General features: G+C 35.1%; 1 protein-coding gene across 4 annotated transcripts in view; it reads left to right on the plus strand.

The window, feature by feature from the left end:
* The window catches only part of Ppp2r5e (protein phosphatase 2 regulatory subunit B'epsilon), a 166568-nt gene that overhangs the window by 119321 nt on the left and 20408 nt on the right, over positions 1-26839 (plus strand). For all 4 annotated transcript variants that reach the window (XM_058584604.1, XM_046461081.2, XM_046461082.2 and 1 more), the window contains exons 5-11: positions 3430-3522; positions 21340-21470; positions 21629-21688; positions 22651-22759; positions 24346-24399; positions 24514-24564; positions 26223-26342. In XM_058584604.1, the coding sequence (XP_058440587.1) occupies positions 3430-3522; positions 21340-21470; positions 21629-21688; positions 22651-22759; positions 24346-24399; positions 24514-24564; positions 26223-26342 (618 nt within the window). The remainder of the gene's footprint in view (positions 1-3429; positions 3523-21339; positions 21471-21628; positions 21689-22650; positions 22760-24345; positions 24400-24513; positions 24565-26222; positions 26343-26839) is intronic.

Genomic DNA, 26839 nt, shown 5'->3' on the forward strand with positions numbered 1-26839 from the left:
TCTTTGTTTTAAATTTGTGGTCCATACAAAATTACTGATAATAAAAAAAAAATCATTGATCTTTGGAGATATTTTAAAATATACATAATATTAAATTCACAATTTTTTACTTCGTATATGTCAAGATGTTACTTGATCTCCTATCTGTATTGGTGTCTTTTAAACTCAGTTACCTTGGTTATTGTTTATGTGTTTTCTGAAATTAGGTCTGTTTTTCCAGCGGAGTACAATTTTGCAGGACTTCTGTTTGTAATTAAGAAATTGTAGTGCTTTATACTTGAGACTGAAAAACATGGATGCTGAATTCTTGTTGTTTGGATTGCTTGGAGATTCCTCTTATGTGACCTTGAAAAGTAATTTATTTCCCGTAGTCTTTCCCTTTAGAAACTCAAGGGAGGTTTTTTTTTTTTTTTTAATTTTTTTTAATTTTTTAGTTGTATATGGACACAATACATTTATTTTGTTTATTTAGTTTTATGTGGTGCTGGAGATCGAGCCCAGGGCTCTACCACTGAGCTACAACCCCAGCCCCTCAAGGGAGATTTCTGATTCCAAGGTTTAATCTCTTTCTTAAGTGCACAACACATTTATTTATGCTTATTAATAAATGTGTCTGAAGTGTTTCCACGAAACTATTTTAAACTACAACTGCTTTCAAGGGACATGAGGGGAGAGCACACTCTGCCATCCCCTCTGGAAACCTTTGCTGGCTAGTTCAGGCCTGAAAGATGAGAATTTTTTTTTTACTTTGTGAGAGTGAAGAGACATTCTGTTTGTAAAGTCAAGTCTGAAGGCACAAGGCTGCTGTAGAAAGCATTTAAATCAATGATAATCTGTGGATTCTTAGTGGGGCCTGAGACTTGATTTCCAGCGGACTTCAAGGTCAATACTGTGTTACTTGACCTTTTCACTGAGTTGACTATTCATTGTTATGTTTGTAGTATTTGTTGTAAAAGTAATGATGGTTAAGATTGTGGTTGCCTGATCAAGTAGTTATTGTTTTCTTTACTGCCACATATTTCTTGTTTTAAAAAAAAAGCTAATTTCATTTGAGAAAGTCCTTGAAGAAGTAGTAAAAATTGGTAATTTTATTAAATTTTAGCTCTTGAGCATAAACCCTTTGTTTATTTAGTTGTAGTTGGACACAATACCTTTATTTTATTTTTATGTGGTGCTGAGGATCGAACCCAGGGCCTTGCACATACTAGACGATGCTGAGCCACAACCCCAGCCCCTTAAAAACTTTTTGTGTGATGAAGTTGAAATCTACATAAATCACATGGCTGAAGTTGGTGTGCTATCTTATGGGAAGACACTTGGATAATTTTTTGAGCTTCAGGCTGAACTACTGTTTTTTTTCATGAAACAACATTTTTATTTGAAGGAGCAGCTAATAACAACAACAACTATGGTGATTAAGACGAGTGTATTTGATATATTCTCTAAAATAAGGAAACTAGTTGGCAACATTTATTTTCACTGATAGAATTAGAGCAGTCAAAGTAAAATTTAGAAATAGAATTTTAGAAAATTTGTATCTGTCTTATATGTCACTTTGAGTATTACCACTTCCCAAAGTTTAAAGACTGAAGCAAGGGGGATGTAATATGATTTCTTTCTTTCTTTTTTTTTTTTTTAAAGAATAAAATTTAATGAAATGTGAAAGCCTTTGAAAGGTCTGCCTAACTCTGGGAACTGATACTTTCCAGTTGGCAAATGAATGTTAGGAAGCTATACATGGATAAAGGGCCATTCAAAATGCAAGACAGAGGATTGGATTTTAGTGTAACAAAGTATGAAAAGTTCATTGATAGCATTTCAGATTCCATGTTGCAGCTAATTTTTAAAAAATGAAAATTTGTTGAGTTTTGGTGTAGTGTGGGGGGAAATATCCACAGTTTTATGAAAAGACTCAAAGATTCTCCGTTTTTCAGCTTCTAGACTGTTTAAGGATTGATAGGATTTTTAAAAAACATACTTTTACCAAAAAAATACATCACAACAGAGTGAACACAGAAGCAGGTGAGAATGTGTCTTTTATTAAGCTAGCCATTAAAGAGATTTGCTAAAATATAAAATAATACTTCTTAATAACTTTTTTGGAAAATAGTATTGTTCATAAAAACATACTTAACATGTAATGCATTTTATTGTTTTAAAAATTAGTATTAAAATTGTCTTTTTCTAATTATATTTAAATATAAAGATGAATTATACACAGTTCATACATATATCTCAAATAAAAGCTTTCAGGGGTCCTTGTTACTTATTACTAATGGTAAAGAGTAAGACTGATATATTTGCAAATGCTTTAGGCAATATGAGGGTAAATCTGTGTGTGTTATTCACTGTGCAGAAAGCTTTGTGTGTAATATCACGTTTAACCTTAGGGCTTATCACCTTCATTATGAAACTGAAGAAAAGTTTCAGAGAAAGTAACTTGCTTCGGATTACATAGTAAGGAATAGAGTAAGGCTTTTTTAGTTCAGTGTCTGTCTCTTTAAAGCTCTGGTTTTGATATATTGTTGTATAGTATACCAGCATCTAATAGAACTTTTAACATAGATTTGTTACTCAAAGAAAGATAATAAACTATAATTCTTCACTGTTTATCAAAACAGTTATTGGAGGTTTCTTCTTTGCAGCTGAGAATATTCTTATTCTTTATTTAAATGAGAACATTGGTTACACCACCATGTTAATTGGAGGAATGTAAATTGCCTTACATTCTTTGAAGGAAATTTAGCCATGAGTATCAAAAATTCTGAATGTTTGTATATTTTTTGACCTAGCATTTTCACTTTTAGAAATATCTTTACTTGTGAAATAATTGAAGAAGCACACCCTGATATATGTTCTATGATGTACATTGTGGCATGATTTGATAGAGAATTCAGAGACTACTTAAATGTCTAAGCATAGGAGATAGGTTAAATTAATTATGAATAATAGAATTATTTATTATAAATTATAATGATCTACTTAAATCTACTAAGACTGATGGTTTAGATATTATTGATATAAATTGTTCATAGTGCATTGTTTAAATGGCAAAAGTAGTTTACCATACTATGTTAAGATATAGTAAATTGATGTGTTGTAGAAGGAGATTTAAAATTAAAATAACAGTCTCTGAATGGTAAGATTAATGGAGAATTTTTATTTCCTTTTTTTGGCTTTGTTTCCTAATTTTTAACTTTGAAAGGTTTAAAACAAAAACAGAAGGAGCTGTGAGCCACAAACCAAACCAAACAAAAAACCTAGCTTGGCTCATTAATATCCACCCCTACCCCCAACCCCGTAATGTTTAAGGTGCTATCAGTTACCAGTTCTGGCATAACAGGCTAGCATTACAGTTTTTAATATTATTTCTATTGAATTATATTATTCTTAGTGAATTATAACTTGAAATTAATATGTTTGTTGCAGCTTGTATATGAATTTTTCATACGATTTTTGGAAAGCCAAGAATTTCAACCCAGCATTGCCAAAAAATACATAGATCAGAAATTTGTATTACAGGTAAGCAAATTCTTTTAACTGTGTGTATTTGTTATTCAATTGTTAATACTTTGTCTCATTTTTTTTTGGATGTTTGTTAAAAAATAACTCACACTAGCATTATATTACCTCATAAACACACATACACACACATGTACACGTAAATTTCTGTTACTGTCTATTTAAAGTAATAGGCACCTCACTTATTTGTGGTAGAAATAAATTACATTTTAAACAGCCTGAAATGCTGATGCCTGTAGTTTTCTTTTTAAAGTTTAATTATAAAGGAATTTCAAATATATAATCTTGGTGTGTGTGACTCTTAGGTAGCTTTAAAAACTTTGATTTCTGTAAGGATTCTTGAATAATTGTTGCATAGCTCTGTTAAAACTGAGTAGGAAAACTCAGACTGCAGAGCATAAGTAACCTTTAATAAATAATCAAAATGAGAGTTATTGGAGAGTTTTCACTGCCAGGAAATTGCTTAGCTTGACACTTTAAAATTTCCCACCAGGGTTAACTCTAACCTGTCCTTTTGGAAATTCTCAGCGAATGTAGTTTTTCCCTGACTTCTCATTTTTTGTTTTATAATCATAGACTTTATCTTCCTTCTTATCTGGGACATGGAGTATTTTTGTGGCAATGAATTTTTAGAACCTTCTTGCTCCTCTTGTTGATATTCATCAATAGAAATGGACACTGGAAAGAGTAAATATCTCCTAGGGAGCCAATAAACTAACTTCAGATTAAAAACATCAATTTGGCAGAATATATATATATATATATATATATATATATATAAAATTTTTTTTTAAATAATTTTTTAAAAATTTTATATGGTGCTGAGGATTGAACCCAGTGCCTCACGCCCATGAGGCAAGTGCTCTACCACTGAGCTACAATTCCAGCCCAGTTTGGCAGAATATTGATCTCCATTGCCATATGAGGCAAGATAAAGGCTGATACCTCATGATGACTTCATTTCCTTTTCTAATTAAATTAATAAATTTAGAATTAAGGATAGACAGGTGAGCCATAGCTGATATTTTGACTGCTTTTGACACTCAGAACATAGCAGAGTCAGTCATAGGGTTCATTCTAACAGAATGCCAGAGAGCCGAGAGCTACGAAGGCCTCTGTATGCCCTGGGTATGTGGCTCCGTAGAGTTAAATCCTAAGTTCAGATCTTAGCTCAGAACTAAAAAGGAGCTTTGGTGTCTTGCAGGGGAAGAGTGGTCAGGATAACTCATTAGCATCCGTATACTCATTCTAGGAAGATCATTGGACATTTGAGTATTTTGGCACAGCATTAATGAGTCATGGCTCACAACTTAACATGGAAGGCTTTGGATCTGGCCCATTGATTGTCAATATGTGTTCTCTATCATTGATTGCCAGTATGTGACTAAGTGCTTAGTTCTTTCAACCTTTTTTCATTTGTCAGATTTTGAAGTCTATAACATCTGGATGTCCATTTGTCTTCATGTATGACATGTACCTTTGAACACAATGAATGGAACCTGGTCATGCCAGGACAGCTTAGATCTAGGTTTCCCATTCCCTTGTCTGCTTGTCTGGACTCAGTTTCCTCCCTCCCTCCCTTTCTTTCTTTCTTTTTCTTTTTTTAAACCAGGGATTGAACCCAGTGGCACTTAACCACTGAGCCACATCCCCATCCCTTTTAAAAATATTTTATTTAGAGACAGGGCCTTGCTAAATTGCCGAGGCTGGCTTTGAGTTTATGATCCTCCTGCCTTAGCCTCCCGAGCAACTGGGATTACAGGCGTCCATCATGCCTGGCTGACTCAGTTTCTTAAATGGAAAGTCTCATTAGCATTTCTTGCTTTGCATGACTTTGCCAACTTATGTTAAACTTGTGGTCCTAACTGACTTATAATTGACCTTTGCTGTAAAACTATTTTCTTGTTATTCAACTTTTTTTTTTTTTTTAAATCTAAGTATAGGACATGACATATTTCCATGGTATATCATTTCTTTCTAGTCTTTGGAGGTCTTTCTGTATCTTTATTTTGTCATCCACTTTATTTAGTCTTCTTTGTATCTTTACAACATCTTCTTTAAATATGCTAACCATTGGCCTCATCTAAGTCATAGATTAAAATTGTTAAACTACCCAAGGCTTATAGAAGCTTTGGACTTGTCTTTAGAAATGCCCTTACTTTAACATAGATTCACTAATCAGTAATCTTTGAATTCTTAAAGTAGTTAGAAATTTACTTCAGTATGTTATCATCTTTTCTGTGGTACTTAGTTTTGATCATAAGGAGAGCATTTTGTTAGATGCTATGGTAAAAGCCAGGAATTGTTGTTTATAGTGTTCCCCCTCATTTATGACTTTATCATAAAAAGGAATGCCATTCATCTGCTATGATGTGAACTCCCAGAGCTACTGCTATTTGATCATGCACTAAGTACTTGCAAACCATGGAATTGTCTGTCTATCCCAGAGTTTTGCCAGAGAGAAGAAATGAAGTACAAATACCATTTATATACTTTACAGTTTCAGTACCTTCTTCATTTTTTCCAACCTTTGCCTCCTTTATTTTCCTTCCACTTCCTTTCTTTACCCTTTAGTCTGCTGACAACTAATCCTGGAATCCAAACACCTTCTAAAAGTGAAGCCTCAATTCCCTATATGGTTCTGAGCTCCCTTCCTATATGGTTTGGTCCTGACTTGGGTCCTGCTGGGATCTTGGAGCTTGAGAGGTTATTGCTGACATTTCATTCTTTTACCCTCATCTTGCCCACATCCCTTCCTTCCTCTATATTATCTTAATTGCCTGTATATTGGCTACTCCTGCCCACTTCTGCGTTCCCAGTTCAGGTCTCTTTTTATGCCCTCACTTTTTCCTTGCTTGTTTCCATGCCACTTGGTCCTAGTGTGTTTTGTACCTGGTTCACTCCTGACATAGAAACACTCATAGTATTTATTTATTTTATTTTATATTATTTTTTGGGGGTGCAAATCCAGATGACATTTACCTTCTTCTTTTCTTGGGCAGATTTCTTATATTCTGTAGATTCTCAACAATCTCTAAAGGAGTTTTGGTGATTTAAATTTAAAACTTCTTTACTAATATAATATAATCCAGCCATGAGATTTAAACTTATTTTATGTAGCATCTTGATATATTGTTTGTTTTTTTCCTGTCTCTTACCCCACGTGTCATTGAATACAAAAGTTAAAATAAGAATTTAGCTATTTTGTCATGATGTAGTAGAAAATTAGGAAGCTCTGGGTTTGATCTTGAATTCCCTATGTACTATAAGTATACTTTAGGAGGTGAGACTGTGAACTGTGGGGACAGAAGAAACTGCATTTAGGAGCTGGGGATTTGGCTCAGTGGTAGAGTGCTTGCCTAGTATGTGTGAGGCACGGGGTTCAATCCTCAGCCCCACATAAAAATAAATAAAAGTATTATGTCCATATAGAACTAATTTTTTTTTTTTAAAAAAGAGGCTACGTTTAAATCCACCCCCCCCCCTTTTTTAAAAATATCTACTTGCAGCAAGACTTTCAAGTATGTACACTTGATTACCAAACCTGAGTTTCCTCATTTGTGACGTGGGGGTGGCAGGGAAAAAAAAAATATATAGGAGGCACTTCAAAGTTGACAACTATTAAGTCTTCTTAGTTCACTTGGCAGTGTGGCTACAAAAATGGGATCCCTAACTTTAGTCTTAAATAGAGTAAAAATCTTGGGCAGATTGTTGATGACTATTCTTGAGACCAACTGTATCCTTTTATAAAATGGCGGTAAGAGTCACCTCTGTTATAAATCACAAATAAAATAAAATGAGATGACTTGTAAAAATGCTTTTTGGTATCCTGTATGGGCATTATAGTTACTCATTAAATATTAGTTATTTTCATACTTGTCATATTATCTATCCACATTGACAGAATATCTTATTTTTCTTGCCAATATTAATTTAAAAATCTTCACTTTTTGAAACCTTTTTTTCTTTTTTGGTGCCAAGGATTGAACCTGTGTCCTTGTGTATTCTAAGCATGTGCTTCACCACTAAGCTACATCCCCAGCCTTAAAACAAAATTAAGAAATCCATACAAACCTTACACTAAACTTTTGCAAAGCATGCTTGAATAAATGCACAAATGTAACATATTTCTAGATGGGAAAACTTGCCATCATAAAGTTGTCCATATAATCTCCAAGTTAATTATATATTTAGTGCAGTTCTAATTAAAATTCCAGTAGCTTTTTTATTTGAAATTTTTAGAGTTCATGAAATAAATTTTTGAGAAAGATGACTGATGGTAGGATACTTTACCTATTAGACAATAAAATAATTCATTTCTCAGCACTACAAAAAATAAATAAAACATACTATGAAGTCACTTAATTAAAGCTGTGGTTTTTGAACAGAAAAATGGAGCATAATAGAAGCTTGGGTGGAAGAAGACTCTTTTGAGTATGCTCTAAAACCCATAAGAAGATGTACTAATAAATAATAGATGTTATATAGGCAGCAAATTGCTATAAGTTCTGAAGAGGAAACCTGGTAGTATTCTGTCAAAATTAAATTTTGACCCAGCAAGTCCCTGAGAAGTATTCAGTTGTGTGTACAAAAATAAACATAAATATACTGAATGTATTGTTTTTAATAATTATTATAAAATTGGAAACAATAATTCCTCAGCAGGAGTTAATTGAAAAAACTGGACATTCACACAGTGAAATATTCATCAATAAAAAGAATGTGATAGAGTTACACAGGCTTGTTTTTTCTTTTTAATATTTTATTTTTTTTAGTTACACATGACAGTAACATGCACTTATATACTTTGACATATCATACATGGATGGGATATAATTTCTCATTTTTCTGAGTATACATATTGTAGAATCATATTGGTCATACAGTCATATATATATATATATATATATATATATATATATGTATATATATATATGGTAATAATGTCTGTTTCATTCTACTATGTTTCTTATCCCCACATCCTCTCCTTCCACTTCTCTCTACCTAATCTAAGGTAGCACTGTTCTTCTTTTTTTTTGCATTACAATTCTTAATACACATATATACCACAATTTTTGTATCTCTGTTTGTATATAAAATATGTTGACACCCAATTCAAGTCTTCTACATGTACTTTGGATAATGATGTCCATCACATTCCACCATCCTTGCTAATCCCCTGCCCCCTCCCTTTCCCTCCCACCCCTCTTCCCTATCTAGAATTCACAGGCTTGTTTTTTAAGTGAAGCATGCATGCTATAGAACATGATAGGTTTTGAGCCTTCATTTGTTATTTTAGGGAAAAGGAATGTTTGTAATATTTTGTCTTAGTCTGTTTGTACTACAACAACGGAACATGTTGGTTCCCCCCTTATCCATGAAAGATGTGTTCCAAGAGTCCCCAGTGGATGCCTGAAACTGCAGATAGTACTGAACTTTATACACAAACAATGCATTGCAAAGACAGTTAATCTGATAACCCAGACGGCTACTAAGTGATGAATGAGTGGGTATCCTCTACAGTGTGGATATGTTGGACAAAAGATGATTCACATTCAGGCAGGATGAAGTGGGACGTTGAGGTTTTTCATATGCTGTTCAGAATGGCATGCAGTTTAAAACTAATTGTTTTTGGAATTCCATTTAATATTTTTAGATCAGGATTGTCTATGGGTAACTGAAATGAAAAGCCGCTTAACGGGGGACTGCTGTACCTGAGTTGGATGATTTATGAAGAACAGAAATTTATTTCTCATAGTTCTAGAAACTAGGAAGTCCAAGGTCAGGGTGTTAGCATCTGGTGAGGGTCTTACTGTGTCCTTAGATAGCAGAAGACAGAAAGACTAGAGAGTTAACCTGTTTGTGCAGTCACTTTAGAGAGGCATCAATCCATTCCTGAGGGTGGAACCCTTATGACCTAAACACTTCCCAAAAGAATTCACCGAATAATTTTGCATTGGGAATTGAGTTTCCACAAGGTGAATTTTGGGGGATTCATGCAGATCATAGCAGTATGCATTATGATTTTGGAAGGAGATAAACAAGATTGTTAATTGTCTGGAAGGGCATAATTATGTGTGATTGTCACTTTCTATTTCATATACATACACACATATATACTTGTAACTAAAAAATAATGAACATTTATATTATAATCGGTAAGAATTGTAAACATATTTCAATTTCAAGTACATTCTTCTTTTATTGTTTTTCAGTTTTCATAAACTTGAGCATGAATTTGTGCATTAGCTTTTATAAGCTTTTTTTTTTTTTTTGGTAGGACCGTGTGAACCATTCTTTTATGTTCAATATTCATTTTACTCCTTCCTTTTGGCATTTGAATATGTTCTTTTAAAATCTGAAGCTCACAAGAAAGCTTCCTGTATTGTCTCAAGAGTCTTTTCAATACTTTGAATTTTTCTTTCCCATCAGGAAGCAGTATAGATTGGCAGTTAAGTGTAGAGGTTGGCTTGAACTCAGAATCTGACATTTTTCATTATGTGACCTTGGGCAAGTTATATAACTTCTTTGTGTCTCAGTTTCCTTATCTGGAAAGTAGATATATTCAAAATATTCTTAATATGGTTATTAGATCATAAAGTTGTAGAGATGTAGAGTGAATATCATATTAACACTTAAAATAGTTACTGATACAGGTAAGTGGTCAGTAAATGTTGTGCTGTTCTGTTACTAGTATTTTTATTAAGATCTGTTCTTGTTTTGAGAACATGCTTTAGCTGTATTTTCTTAAATAGCTTCAGTCTGAAGCCAGACAATGTTTTCTATCATGTCTTACCATGTGTGTTATGAATTATTTGATATCTGACTCTTATCCTAAAAATCATTGGTACCCTTTGGCACTCTATTTATATGGTTCTTCTTGGGCTGTCAGGACCTTTCATGTGTTATGTATGGTCTCTCATATCCCTGGATTCTTACTATTCAATGTTGCCAATCAGTTTCTTCCAATCGATATTGGAAATGAATGTTAATTAATGCCAGGAGCATGTAAATTATAATATGTGAAAGCCAGAGAACAGACAAGTGATATATAATGAAGTAGTCTTGGTATGATCAAAGGGAATGCTAGAAACTAGTAATTGGAGAGAGTGGGCTCTACTGCTGGCCGCCATTCCCACTAACCAGCCAAGTGTTTCTGGATCTTCAGGTTTTTCAGGAGAAGCTGGAAATCTAGATTGTGTATGAGCCAGACAAAACAGCTGGTTGTTTTTCTTTTTTTTTTTTTTTTTTTTTCCGTACAAGGGTTTTGAATGTCCTTATTTGAAGGGGTTCATTGGTTTTTATGCCTCACCTACTGGAATTTCTTTGTGATTTTTATTAAATCTAGATTTACGTAACCTTTAGCATTTTTCATGCACTCATCTAAGGCTTTACATAAGAAGGCTGTCAGACACTTTTCAGATAATCAATTCTTTGAATAGTGCCCTTGTGTCTATGAAAATGTTGATTTTAGACTTCCATAACTTGGTGAACTGCCTTCTGAGCTAGAAGTTCAAGTTGTAGACTACTCTAGGTTATGGATCAATTTTGTCTGTTCTCAATAGAGATTATTTTCATCTGTGTTAGAAGGGTTAGGTTTCTTTAAGTTTCTCCCTACTTTTCCTTTAGAAACAAATAAGTTGCCAAACCTTGAATTATTTCATTGGGTGAATTATTATGGTCAGAGTTTTAGCAGCATATTTCTAAAGATTGCTTTCAACCACTCTGCAAATCTGAAAAACAGTGGTTGCTAAGAGACATACAATTCAAGTATCCCCATAAACATATGTACTGCTGGCGTTTGCTGTTTAGTAATTTGTATTTCACATTTACAGTTATATTTAGCTGAAAGGTGCTGTAATTATCATGCACATTATGCAAATAATCCAACCTGTCCTTAAAGATGACCTTTTGTTATTGTTTTTGTAAAAATTCAAGACAAATTGGACATGACACAAATCAAGCTGTTAAAAAATTTAAAGTTCTTGGGCTGGGGTTGTGGCTCAGTAGTAGAGCGCTGGCTTAGCACGTGCGAGGCCCTGAGTTCGATCCTCAGCACCACATAAAAGTAAAAAAATGAAATAAATATTAAAAAAAATTAAAGTTCTGAACTGAAATAAATTCTACAAAGCCTTGAGTTTTAGCTCCAATAAAAGTTATTTTTCCAAACAAGTTCCTCGAATATGTGAAAATGTTTACATTACTCTCTCAGATCATATAGCAAATCAAACTTTAGTGAAATTTATTTATGCCTGAAATTTTATCAGATAGCCAGTAGCGGTTAACAGTAAATTGTCTGATCCTGTCCTTTCCAATATTTGACTTCAAAACCTTAAAAAAGGGAGTTGCTGCTCTGGCTCTTGCATCCAGATATAGCTTCACGGTCACACAATATATGCAGTTGTGTCAGTACTCTGAATGGAAGGGACTTGTGCTTGGTTTAATGCTCTGCTGTGGTTGTTTTGAAATTATTAATACTGTATGTTCATTTTACCCTGGGCCCCATGAACTTTGTAGTTGATCTCTGTCTGCATCTCACTAGTGCATCATTTAGTACAACAGCTCTTTTTCAAATGCTGTCCAAATTGTCCTAAAATTTTAAATCACAAGGCATTCTTAAATCAGCTTGAATACTTAAGAAAGAGAGGGAGAATAGACTTACCTACTGTTTTGAAAGAATTCCTGAAATATAAGAAATTAGGAGAACAGAGTGACTTGGTAGAGTTGTTCATATTTGTATGTCTTTCATCTTTGAAAATTTTATACTTCATTTCCATAGGGGTCTTGACATCAAAATTGGTAGAACCTTTTGATCCTTGTCCTCACTATACTTTCTCATTGGTTGCCCTTCATTTTTTATAGGGGTTTCCTTGACTCTTGATTCATTGGAGTTGGGCTACCATTGGCTCTTGTTTCTTGATTCTGGGCTGTTTTTAGTTTTTAGGTGTTAGAATAAGTTAATATTGCTGACAAAGCCAGAAATGTGGAGGTCTAATTTTAGTGTTCTTTGTTGGTTTGGATGAAAACATTTAGAATACCAGTTTTAATGATTATTTACTTAAAGATTTCTGATGTTCTTTAAAATCTTACATTATATGAAGCAGGGCAATTACTGCTCTATTGTAGTAGAAGGCAGCCTGATGTTTTACTTGAAATCTTTTGCTCTCAGTGACTTTTAAAAATATTTTTTTTATTAAAAGAGTAATATCTACTTTGAAATTCAGATGTATAGTTTATAAAGAAAAGTAACAGTCCTCTGCCTCATCCTTCCCATTCCCTGGAAAGTCTTTCAGACATTAAATCTTCTGGATTCTAGTCTATAGATTTATTTGATTTATTAACTCCATATTTCTAGATACTATGCTTATATTGCTGTTTCTTGATTTTTCATTTTAGATTTTATAAAATCTAAAATGAAAAATCAAGAAACAGCAATATAAGAAATATATAATATTAGAAATTATTATATATTTTTCTCTGTATTTCCCCCCTCCACATCCAGTGTAGTTGTGCTTCCACAGTCCTAGGTGGAGACCTGACTCTGGGGATCCAATAAATCAGGTCTGGCCACTTGTTCCAAAAACCAAACAGAAAAGGCAGTATTAATCAGTGTAACTATGCTGGGAAGACAAGGGACCCTTGTCTTTAAGGGACTGACAATGACCCTGAGGCTTTAGGAAAGGGGGTGTGAGGGCAAGGGTTAAGATGGTTTACAACCTGGAGGCTTTTCACAGCTGCCAAAGCAGGTGATCTTGATCAGGTTTGATCTGTCCATCATCTCAGGATTGGCCAGGTGGGGGCCTCATCTCCTCGGCTGCCAGGAGGGTAGCTTCCACTTAATAAGATCTTTATAGAATCAGATATTATTCCTAGAATCCAAGGAAATGCAGACTGAAGGAGACAGATGCAAAAATGGAGGCAAAATTGTCAAGTCTATTTTTTTAAAATATTTTAGGAATACAGTAGCTTTATTTATTTATTTTATGTAGTACTGAGGATCAAACCCAGAGCCTCACATTTGCAAGGCAGGTGCTCTGCCACTGAGCCACAACCCCTGCCTAAGATGTCAAGTCTTTAGTCCTGCTTTTTTTTTTTTTTTAAATATATTTGTTTGTAGGTGGACACAATAACCTTTATTTTATGTGGTGCTGAGGATCAAACCCAGTGCCTTATGCGTACTAGGCAAGTGCTCTACCGCTGAGCCACAACCCCAGCCCCTGCTTTTATCCATCCATTGGACATTTGTAGGCAAAAATGAAGAGTCTTAAGTCCTTTTTTACAGTTACATCACAAATTTCAACTAAATCAAAATATTGTGTTTACTTTAGCATGATTGTATACATGTTGTTCATACTCAAAGCACATCTTTCTTCCCCTCCCCTCCTTTCCTCTCCTTTCCTCTCCCCTCCCCTCCCCTCTCCTCCTCTTCCCACAAAACAAATCAAAACCCTGGAACTAATAGTTGCCTTATTGCAGAGCAAGACCATATTCAGAGCTGAAAAGACCATAGAGCTGCAAAGGTCCTTAGTCACTGGTTCTTTGTGATCACACCAGAAGGATTTCAGATAAATAACTCAGGGTAGCAGGCATGAATTTATTAGAAAGGATAGGAAAAGAAAAAAGAATATTCTCAAGGGAGAAAGAGAGAAAGTGGGTCCCCTCAGAGAGAACAGGGACAGCACTCCTTTCTTTGCCCTCCTGTTTTATTGGGGGTTTCAGAGAAGTTTCCAAAGAATCTCACCCAGGACATCTCTTGACTTCTGACTGACAGCAGGATCACATCAGACTTTCAAGTATCCACTGTGCATGGTTTACCCCGTGTAGGGAGATTTTACTATTATAATAACATATTAAATATCCAATTCTAATTGAAACTTAGTCTTAGAGATTTTATGCTTGGGGAGCTTTGCTTCTAGTTATCCTGTTAACCTGCATTTGGATTCTGGTCTGTGTAAAGGGCATAAAAGTCTCCCTTCAAGGGCAGACTGTACCCTGCTTATCAGGGGGAAGTTCTTAGACTAGTATTCTCAAGTCAGAGAGGGTTAGAGCAGCCTCAGGCAAATTGCCTTTCAAAAGAAAGGATGTGGGCTCAGCATGTGAGTCCAGTCCATGGAACATCCCACAACCTCAAGTTCCCACTGCCCACGTTACCACCTATCAGCCATATATTTGCTTGCTTTCCTATGTGTTGGTCACTAATTTATCCCCTAGTTCTCTGAGATGGCCAGATAGCTCTTCTCAGTGTGGCATATACATCAGCTAATTTATCAGCTCTCCCCCCATCCTTCTTCTCCCTTGGAGGCCTCCTCCTGGAAGCTCTGTTCATCCTGCTCTAATTGTACTGGTGGCATCCCCCTAGGCTGTATCTGTTGTGGTCATCCTGAGACTTCCTTTGCCACTCTTCTGGGCCATGCCTTTTCTTTCTTAACTTTTTCTCTTTCTAGATAATTCCTAAGAAAGCATGAATGAGATGTTAATTTTCACGGAATGCTTGTATGAAAACAACTTTATTCTGCCCACATACTTGATTAACATTTTGGGTAGGTATCAATTTATATCATTCTATTCATCTACTACAGAATTGTTCCATTGACTTTTAGCTTCCATTTTTGAATCAAGAAGGTGTGGGCCAGCAGAATGCCTTATCCTTTACAATGATCAGTTTTCTCTGTAACCTTTTGAGATCTTCTCTTTGTTCCCAAGTCCACAGACTTCAAAATGACATTCCTTAGTGTGGGTCTTCATTCATTGTGTATAGCATTCAATGAGCTATATCTATACGTGTTATTTTTTTTTCCCCTTGGAAAATTGTGTTGAATTGATGTCTTCCTCAGATAATTTTCTTTTCTGTTTTCTGTCCCTGTGATTCTCTGGATAACTTTTTACTAATGTATCAGAATTTCTGGATCAACCCTTTGATTTTTTTATCCTTTTTTCCTTTTGTATGCTATTTCTTTGGTTTTACTTCTGAGGGGGTAGATTTGCTAATTTTAATGTTCTAGTCCTTCTGAAATTTTTTATCCACATTATATTTTCAATTTCTAAAAGCTCTTTTCAATTTTCTGAATGTTTATCTGTAATAGCACTGTTTTTGTTTCAGGGATCCAATGTATTTGTTTTGTCTCTGAGACTGTTAGAGGTTCCTTTTTGCAGTTTTTTTCTACTCCTTGCATTGTGTCTGTTTCCTCTTGAGTTCCCTAAATTTGTTTTGTTTTCTGGTCTTTTATGTTATAATTCTGGTGATTCTTGATCTTGTAGTCATCGTTACATATTATTTCATCAAAAAGTTAATTGGAACCTGTGTGTGTGTTTGTGTGTACACGCATGCATGCATGTGCCCACAGGTGTATATATTTGTGTTACACTTAGCAGCTGGTGACTTTCAGTGGGATAATTTGGCAAGGATCTTACCTTTTTTACTGAGAACCCTTCAGATGTTGGTTTATCTGAACGTCTTTCCTCTTCAGGCTATTAGTTTCCCCAAAAAGAGATCTTTTGATTTCTTGCCTTATCCAAAATTGAGAGCCTAATTAGGGAAGGATGGAAAAGATCTTACTCTTAAGTATGCAGGGTTTTATTTAATCTTGTTATTTTCAGTAAATGCTTCATTAGCAGTGTGTGAAGCTCCAAGAGTAGATACTTGGTCATTTATTCTTTCTAGACTTAAATGGAGGTCTTTGTAATGCTGCATGGGACAGAGATCCAGGGGGCTCGTGTCTCCTTCTAGAGACTTTCAACCAGTCCTCCTGTTTTTATATTTAAGCCTTTAAGAATGTCTGATGTAAATTGGCATGCTCATTGTTAGCTTTCCTCCCTTCCTACAAAATGGAAAAACACTTAGCAGAATGGTGTGACAGAAATCCTAAGATGGTTACCTCTTGTCATCGACTTCCAATCTGTGAAAAATCTGCAAGCATGTCTGATCTGCTGTCCTCTGGTCTTCTCTGCTCTTTGGGTTTATTCCATTGTTTTTCTTTCAGTGTCATTTCAGGGAGGTTTTATGAGGAAAGTTTCAGTTCCCCATGTCTAACTGGAAGGCACGGTCCTCCTCATTTCACTATAGGTTTATTATGACATTCAAATAAGGATTCTTTGTCTAAAACACTATGCATTTCATCCTTGTTAGCTTCAGGAAAGGTGCTTTTTTTCTTTTTAATTTTGAAGTCAGCATGTTGACAGCTCTGTCTTTGCTCTTTAATCACCTTGGAACTCTTGTTTTTCTTTTGACAACAAATTGCCTGTTATATTGTGGATGGCACAGTTCACCTAGGCATTTATAAATGTAAAGTTAATATTTCCTATTGGTTTTTCTGTTACATTTGTGTTTTATTACAGAAATCCACTTTTGTATCTGTGCTTATTATACTTTCTCTTTTGTCTTATACATCATAAAATCATCAAAATTATGTTCTATAGAGCACGAGAAAAGTAGTTTAATATTGTAGTTCATCTTCCTTTCTCATAGAACAGGATACAATTAATATTTGTGCCTTGTAAATGACTAATTTGAGACCTGGTGATACTTTGAGAACTGTCTTAGCTTTTTTGTCACTGTGGACCTATTTTGTGGCACAACATTATGATGGGGAGCATGTAGCAGAGCAGAGCTGCTCCCTTCATGTCTGCTGGGAAGGTGAGAGAGCATGAGAATGCTTAAGAGCTTGAGTGAGAGCACAAGCCAGCAACCAGGGACCATTAGGACATACCCCCAGAACTAGCTCCCTTGAACTAGGTTCCACCTCCTCCTGTTTCCATCCTCTCTCAGTTGTCCATTCAGCTCTGAATCCATAATGGACTAATTCAGTGATGAGGTTAAAGTCCTAACCATTACAAGAACTTAATGAAAACTTTAGTTAAATAATTTTTATTTAATGATATGTTTATTAAACTCTTAAGATTAACTTCATAAGCATAGTTGATTCAAGTTTTACTAAGATTACACCCCCTCAAACCTTCTCTTATGTTGGCTACAAATTAGTCATTAAGCCCTCTTGCAACACTTAAAAACAGAAACCAAATGAAAAAATAGGACTTGAAAAGTTAATCATTTCTATTAATAAGGAATGAAACGGGGTGGGTCAGATACCTTTTGTCAATTTGAGCAAGTTCATAGATAAAGATATACTGAGTCCATCTGGGTCTTCTGGGTTTTTTTTTTTTTTTTTTTTTTTTTTTGAGTAAGGGTTGGGTGGGGAGGCTGTGGGATTCTAGGCCTCTCTTTTGTACATGAAATGTTTTAACTTGCTCATTGCCTCTTATAGTGAGCTCCAAGTTCGTTCAACACTTTGTGTGTGCCCAGCAACAAGAACCATCCCTGGCATGTGGAAAGAACACTACTAAGGGGTCAGAAAGATGACAGGTGTTATTAACAGCATCTTTTATTCAGATAGGTTGCTGGTGAGGGTGTGTACTATTGAATCTTTCATGAACATTGCTATAGTTTTGTGTGCCCCTCAAGGCTTGGTTCCCTGGGTATAGCCTAGTAGAATGTCTGTAAGTCATTTGAGATGTGCTTTTGGAAGGGATTATGGGACACCAGTCTCTCCCTCTTCTCTGGTTAGAGATTTAATCATATACTTGCTCCCACATAATTGATACCTACACCATGAGGTGATGCCATCAAGGGGTGGCCCTGGTCATAGAGTCTTGTGCTATATGCTGTTTGGCCTTTTAGCCTCTAAAACTGTGAGCTAAATAAATCTTTTCCTCTTAGTATCCTGTGTTGAGTATTTTATTATAGTGATGAAGAATTGATAAATACAAACACTCTTGCCCTACTCCACTCTTGGGTCAGTCTGGATATCATTTCCTCTAGAAGCCTTCCCTGTCACTGCACTTCTTCCAAATAGAGTAGTTAGGTCTCTTATGCAATCATACAGCTTACCGAACTATTTGTGCTATTTATTCACCTGTGTCCCTCATTAGATTAGGCTCTGCAAAAGCAGATTGTATCTAATCTAAACCATTATTGTATCCCTGGCTCCTTGGCCATTGGCTGCCAATACATATTTACCTGAAATACTCATTTTATTTTAAACAAATGGATGGCACTGTAGAACCAAAAATGATGTCCCATTTTACTTCCCATTTTGGGGAAGACTGCCCTTCAGTTTGTGCTTCCTGCCATATTTGAAGGATCATTTTTACAGTTTTTTCATTTGAAGAAAAGCAGCATACTGAAGCACATTCATTTTATTACCACCCACTTGTTATGCTTTTGCTGTCAATCTCAGCCTCATATTTTAACCACTTGAATTGTGCTTATGCATGTCTTGATAGTTTTTGATACAGATGTTAGTCTGCTTTCATTTGTGTGCTGCCTATATGTTCTTGAAATGTTTTGCTATAAAAGATATTACTTTTCTTTTAAAGCAATGGTAATGAATGTATTTAAAAACTCAGATCAGTTTCTAAGTTTGTTCTTTAGCCAGAGGGACTTGCCCACTGTCATTTTAAAAAGAAACAGGTTATTGAGTTATAGTTTACATGACATAAAGTCACCATTTTACAGTTTACAGTTCATTGGTTTTTAGTATATTTACAGAGTTGTGCAGCTATTACCACCATATAATTGTAGATATCCCCCAAACAAACCTGTACCCATTAGTAGTCACTTCCCATTGTACTTCTTTGTCTACAGATTTGCCTATTCTGGGTATTTCATATAAATGGAATCATACATGATATGGCTTTTGTGTTGGCTCCTTTTCCTAAGCATGATGTTTGGAAGGTTCATCCATGATACACACTACTTCTTTTCCTTTTATGACTGAATAGTATTCCATTGTATCACATATTATCTGTCTCTTTATCAGTTGATGGACATTTGGGTTGTTTCATCTTTTGACTGTTTCAATATTGCTACTATGAACAAAAGTTTTTGTATGAATATATCTGATTTCAGTTCTTTTGATTGTACACCTAGGAGTGATGTTGTTTCATCATATAGCAACTAGAAATTTTGAGGAACTGTCACACTGTTTTCCAAAATGCCTATTACCATTTTACATTCTTATGAACAAATTGGATCCCTTACATATTGTTTCTTTGTTTGCCAAGACTCTTTATCACCCACCCTTTTTAATTAGAGCTGTCAAATAAGTTGTATCTTCTTCTTTTGCATTTCTGTAGTGATTAGTGAAATATATAACTGTTTCATGTGTCTTTTAGCCATTTGTATACATTCTTTGTGATTTGTCTATTCAAAAACTGTCCTTTTTCCTTTTTTGCATTGAACTCACATCTTTAGGTTTAATTATCCATTTTGAGTTGACTATATGGTGTGGGGTAGGGATCTAGGTTTATTCTTTTGTGTGTGGAAATCCAATTGTTATCAGCACTACTGGTTGAAAAGACTATTCTTTCTGCATTGAGTTATCTTGGCATCCTCACTGAAAATTGTTTGACTGTAAATTTGAGGGATTATTTTGGGATCCTCAGTTCTATTCTGTGATCTGCCTGTCTGTCCTGACAGTATCACACTCTGTCAGTTACTGGAAGCTTTACACTAAGTTTTGAAATTGAAAAGTTTCCCTCATAGATTGTTTTGGTTCTCCTGGGTATTTTCACATAAATTACAGGATCAACTAGTCAATTTCTGTAAAGTCAAAGCATTTGACAGGGAATGAGTTGAATCTGTAGTGTACACTGTCATTTGACCTGAGCCTTAGCTCATTTTCTCTTTTGGGCTATGTCTTGAAGGCATGGATCTCATTATGAGTATGTGGATGTGATATTATCAGGATTCTATTATTAACTTAAGATTATAAAGGATTGAGAACATAAATATGTTATTCACTTATAACATATATACTAAAAATAAATATTCATTCTGATGACTTGTTTTTTTTCTTTTTAAAAATTTTTATTATTAGTTGTTCAAAACATTACATAGTTCTTGACATATCATATTTCATACATTTGATTCAAGTGGGTTATGAACCGGTTTTATAATGAGCCATGCTCATGTAACAAGAACCCAGATCTAAAAAGAATATTATACAAGTATCACTGGGGCCTTTTTTTCCCCTTTCTTTGTGGGATTGAACTGTCTAGTTCAGTCTCAAATTTAATATGAAAAACTGAAGAGCATTTTAGACAGTTTACCAAATGGCATTCTTCCTAAAAGAATAACTGGGCCCTTCAACAGATGAATGGATAAAGAAAATGTGGTATTATACACAATGAAATATTAGAACCCAAAGCCTTGTGCCTGCAAAGCAAGCATTCTACCAACTGAGCTATATCCCCAGCCCTCACTGGGGACTTTCGATATTTTACCTTATGTTCTGGTAGAGCTGAAAGTTTATCCTAACCGTATATTTGGAACATAAGATTAGTAGGTAGCATAAACACTGTTTAAGGTTATGGACTTCAGGCCTTGAGGTGGGTTCTGATCCTAACTCTACTACTTATTATCTCTGATACCATGGGGAAGTTACTTAACCTTTCTATACCTCAGTTTTCTTGTCTGTAAGACTGACATATAAAAACTACTTCATTGGGAGAATTCAGATGTGTAGATTGCTTAGAAAAGTGCCTGATTATTATATTATAGTAAATGCTATGTGTGTTGGCTATTATTATTAATGTTGTTGTTATTATTGTATTTCTGTTCACTGCAATAGAAGCCCTTTGTCTGACTTGTTTATCACTATATTCCTGGATTAACACAGTGCTTGGCGAATAATAGATAGTAAATACTTTTGTTGAGGAAGGAAGAAATGAAGGGAGGGATTTTAAATAATGAATGATCGTATGCCTAAATTCTTTCCTGAAGCAGCTTTTGACAGCTGTACTGTCTTTCATTTCCCACAGCTTTTGGAGCTATTTGACAGTGAAGACCCTCGGGAACGAGACTACTTAAAAACAGTTCTACACAGAATTTATGGCAAGTTTCTTGGTCTTAGAGCATTTATCCGAAAACAGATTAACAATATTTTTCTAAGGTAAGTGGAGTGTGGGGGATCGGGAGATGCAAAGTTGATGTTTTTATAGAAATACTAAATAAGCCTCCAATATTTGAACATAGTATACTGACTATTCCAACTCACTTCCTTCCCTTCCTCCTTCCTTTCCTGCCCTCTCCTCTCTCTTCTGTTTTAAGGTTTGTTTATGAAACAGAACACTTCAATGGTGTAGCTGAACTTCTGGAAATATTAGGAAGGTAAGCTCTTTCTATGTAATTACTTATCTCAGGTGAATATTATTCTGAAGATTGGGTTCAGGTGGCACAGAGAAATGCTGACCTAGGTCTCTTACTGTATATACCCTGGGTCTCTCTCATTTGTGCCTAGCATGTTTCCCAACTGACTCCACAAGACACTATTTCCTCTTCCTCTTGTTCCATAATTATGCATTGCTCATTCCTCTGGAATGACTGAAAAAGCCAAAAGTTCATTTATTACTATAGAGATAATATATCTAATTGTAGTCAGGCCAGTCACACCAACACATTCTATTCTATAAGCATAGTTTCTAGGCTACCCCTCCTTTGCCATATCTGTTGAAAGCAAGTTTATAATAGATTGGGAAAATTGGCCATTTTCAGTGGAACTATGTACCCAGGTGTAGTTCTGGAACAGCTGCTGCCTGGCATAGTGGAACAAATTGAAAAGACACAGCCTAATGTTGCCGGACAATGGGATAACTTAGTTTTTCCTCTTGATACGAGGAGAAAAAGAAAGTGAAACTCACCCAATTTTCTCCCATTGACCTCCCAAGGTTGGCCAGAGATTTCAGGAATGAGAAGGAATAATATCTGGAAAAGGAAAGAGATATATTAAAGGAGGAAGTTAGCAAAGCAGCCATCATATGGGGAAGATAAAGAAGGAGGAAGGAAAAAGTTAGGGCTTTTTATAAAAATCTTTTGGAAACCATTGGACTAGTTTTAAGAGCACTGGAGCCTTTGTTGGGCGATCATAAGCAAATTCACTTCTCTTAAACTTCCTTCCTACTTAAATGAACTCTTTGAAGTAACTAAAAAGTCTTGAATGCCACTCGGGTTGGTTTTGGTTATGGTTCTGGACAAACAACTGATTAATACTTAACCAGGCTCACAGAACACTTTCTTTTGGTCTTAAGTGTTGTGGTAACATTGCTAATTTGTGTCTCTTTTCTTTTTCCTAGTATTATCAATGGCTTTGCTTTACCTCTTAAGGCAGAACACAAACAGTTTCTGGTGAAAGTGTTGATCCCTTTACACACTGTCAGGAGCTTATCACTCTTCCACGCCCAGGTAGAATTTTAAAGTGCAATTACTTTTGAAGCAAGATAAAAAGTTTGCAAACTCAGTGGTTTTGATATTGATATTACCTTTATTAAAAAAAAAACAAGTCTCATTAAAGTTTAAAAATACTCCCTGATGATAATTAGAATGTATAAATGATTTTTTCTGTTTACAGAAGAACTGTGGGAATATTTATAAGGTGGGAGCAGCTGGTGTTCAGTCTTGTTTTTTTTTTTTTGATGATTTTCCCAAGTTCACACAGATATTGAACATATTGCCTACAATAGAATGTATGTGGGCTCTTCAGATTCAGATCTTTGGACATTGTGTAATAATTTTTTTAATGTTCTTGAATATTTTGTTCTACCTTACTTTGCATTGGTTCATTAGTTGCCCTTTTGTCCCCTCTTCTACTTCATTCACCATTTCTTTTTTTCACTTTGCACACAGAAATGAACATTTTCACAAGTAAACAAGTTTTCAAAATTTTTACTTTTTTTTTTTTTTTAAACCTTCATTACTTTAGAAAGCATATCCCATCTTGTCCCCATTCTAGTTTCTGTGTGAACACTACCTTGCATGGTAAGCATGTCACTAGAAGGCAGATGATCTAGGGGTATTTTTAATTTTAGTATTTCAAACCTCTGATTCCCTTCTCCTTCCAGTGGAAATGCTATTAGTTTGCATAAAAATGTAGCAATTTTGTTCATAATGTTTCTCTTTAAATGTGAAAATGTGATTTGAGGAAAAACTAATCCATTATATTTCTAATTTAGAATACTATCAAAATGTTGGTGTTTGTGAGGGTGGATTTCTTGCTTAAGAATCTTGACAAGCCCTTCACACATATTGCCATTTATTTTTGTAATGGGCTAACACATTTTGTGATCATTTAAAAGAATTTTTTCTTAGATATATTAGTATCAGATTGGGACTCTGCATTTCTCTAGGTTCTTAACTGTGACAGGTACAGCCTTTTATCTCTTTGTGAAATTGTTAGTTTGTGCTTGCCATTGCAGGCAACCAGCTGGGTCTTGAGAAAGTGCCTACCTCCCCTGTAGGATTCTTCTGAAAAGCACAGTAAAACCTAGTACTATTGATGTTAGCAGAAAGAGAAAGAAAGCCCATGAGATAAGCCCTAATAGTATGTAAATATGATATTTTCAGAATATACTGAATGTAATGTTTCACTTCTGCTTTTCATTAGCTGCAGATGTTTCATGTCTCAATACTCTTTAAAAAAAAAATTCTCTTGGAACCTTTTTAGTGTTTGTCTTTGGCTAGAAAAAGTAGCTTTTAGCTGGGTATTATGTCGTGCTCCTGTAGTCCCTACTCAGAAGGCTGAGGAAGGAGGATCACTTGAACCCAGAAATTCAAGACCAACCTGGGCAACACAGCGTAGCCAGACCTTGTCTTTTTTTGAAAAAGAGCTTTATATTTTGCTTGATATATTTTATTTTTATGATAGTTAAAATGAGTTCATAGTGCAGTTAAGACCAGAGTCTGGAGACATTTTAGGAAGTTTTAATACTCTATATTTTGAGCCATTAGTATAAAGAGTTCACAATTTTGTCTTTCATATTTTGTTTCTTCAGTTGGCATATTGTATAGTCCAGTTTCTGGAGAAAGATCCTTCACTCACAGAACCAGTAAGTAATGGTTTTTTCCTCTCAATTCAGAACTTAACTTTAAGAAAAATAACTTTTCCTGAAAGTAGTAGGAAAAATTAAATGCCACATGTTTTTTTTCTCCTTTCTTATTAGGTTATTAGGGGATTAATGAAATTTTGGCCTAAAACATGCAGTCAAAAAGAGGTAAGTGCTTAGTGTCAAGGAGTAACAATAGCTTACTAAGTGCTTTGCCAAGTGCCAGGCATTGAGCTAAATATGTAAATATACATCATCCAAAGCTCATTTGTAGCTCTATGAGGCAGGACTGTCCGTCTCCTTTCATTAATAATGAAATTGAAGCTTAGAGGGGAAGGAAGTAGCCCACTCAAGCACACTAAGAACAGGTAAGTTGATCAGAAACCACCTCCCTAACTCCTGATCATGAGGCTTTTGTCCATTGTGTTGCTCGGTCTCAGGTAACCCCAGATGAGGTCCCGTTTATATGTTCAGTTGTCAATTCTGTTGTTCCCTTCCTAGTCATTCCCTTCGTAGTATGTAAATTTTGCTGTCACTATAGATGCTATAGCAAACTTCTCACATGCTTCTTAAAACACAGTATGGATGGGATCTTAATATGTATAATCTTTAGCCTTTAGTTTCATTCACAAGTAGCTCTAGAAGGTTCTGACCTACAGTCATTTGCATCTTTGCTGAGACCTAAGCAGGAACACACACAGTGTGAGGTTTTGGGAAGTGAATCCTCAAGTATGCAGCTTAGAGGTGAGCCTAACTGAATCTGCCCCAGATCTTTAGTCATTCTGCTGAAAGGTTAAAACTACGTGGAACCTGGTCTAGAAACCAAGTTCAGCTGTTAGTTTTATATTTTGTGAGAATTTTAGGTAAACTTTTATGTGTGTCTTGACAAATGGCAGGGGTTCAAGCCCTGCTTTATGCAATTTCAAAAAGTCATCTAATTTCTTGATATCTGTTAGGTAAAATTAAACTGTGCATTGCTACCTAGAGCATTGCAAGATATGCCAACAGTTTCTTATCTCATGTTTTAATTGCGTACTTTTTTCTCCAGTTATTTTCTGTGGTTAAATAGGTGACAACTGTTTTTTATTTCTATCATTTTTTTCATTATATTTAATATAATTGACCAAATCAACTATTATTCCTGTTCCATCTTATAACCTAATAGTGCTGGTCTCTAGGCACATAGTGCTGAAGCCATGAGATTCACTGTGCTCTCTAGAGAGCTTATGTGTATGTGTGCAAGTACATAGAATGGGGTCAGTGTTTGTTGACAAGTTTATGTGATACCTTCATGTGGGTGAGTTAGCTCATTTGTGTTGTTCATATGACTTTTTTCTATTCTGTTAATTGGTGTATCCTATAGGAGTACTTACTGCAGTAGCAGAGACCACATTCGCTTGGCAGATGACTGCCTGCACCACTGTGTATTTCTACTTGTCCGTACTATAGGCCCCCCTCCCATTGTTTGAAAAGAGGTGGGGTAAGAGAGGTGGAGATAGCTAGGTTGCTAGCAGTAGAGAGGAAAGCCTGCTGGGAGAGTCCTGTTTCCCAGAGGCCAGGTGTAGTATGTGAGTGCTCCTTATTCCCTGGCATGTGTAGGAGTAGACTGCTTTTTTCAAACTAGGTTGGATTCTGTTTTCAGTGTTGTAGGGAACTTTTGACGTATATTCTATGGTATGAATTCTTTGTAAAATGGGATAATGCATGTTTGTTTGGTTTTATGTGTATGTTTTTCTTAAAGTGGGGTGAACTATCATTAATCATCAACAATCATGTTGATGTTTTAAAATAAGTGCCTCTCATTTATGTTTTGCTTCTACTTATAGGTCATGTTCCTTGGGGAGCTGGAAGAAATTTTGGATGTGATTGAACCTTCACAATTTGTTAAAATTCAAGAACCTTTGTTTAAACAAATTGCCAAGTGTGTATCTAGTCCCCATTTTCAGGTTGGTAGTAAAGAGGACATGAGCCAGAGTGTCCTGTAGAACATGAATTGTTTTGGTTTGATTTCACTTGTCTTGAAGGAGATGTAATGAATGACAGCTGCTTTAAAAAAAAAAATTATTTTTTTGTTGTTTTATTTGCTGCTTTTTATTTGAATTTCCTCACATAACAGTTCTTAACAGCCACCCTATCTTGAGCACCTGTTGCCTAATGGCTACTGTAATGGTGCCTTCTTGAATTCCTAAATACCCTGCAAGGAAGGCATTCTGTTTTTTGTTCGTTCGTTTGTTTGTTTTTTTAAACAGATTTACAGATAGGAATAACTTATCTCAGGGAAATTACTGAGTACGAAGTGGGCTGGTTGGGTTATTATTAATTATTTTTAATAATATTAATTATTAAAAATAATTAATAATAATTATTATTAATAGTTAATATTATTAATTATTATTAGAAGACTAAATAGTACTTAGGAGAAAAAAAATGACCCTAACATTCT

This window comes from Marmota monax, unplaced genomic scaffold (assembly GCF_021218885.2).
Source record: "Marmota monax isolate L192 unplaced genomic scaffold, Marmota_monax_Labrador192_F-V1.1 WCK01_AAM20220418_F8-fsc00001, whole genome shotgun sequence".
NCBI lineage: Eukaryota > Metazoa > Chordata > Mammalia > Rodentia > Sciuridae > Marmota > Marmota monax.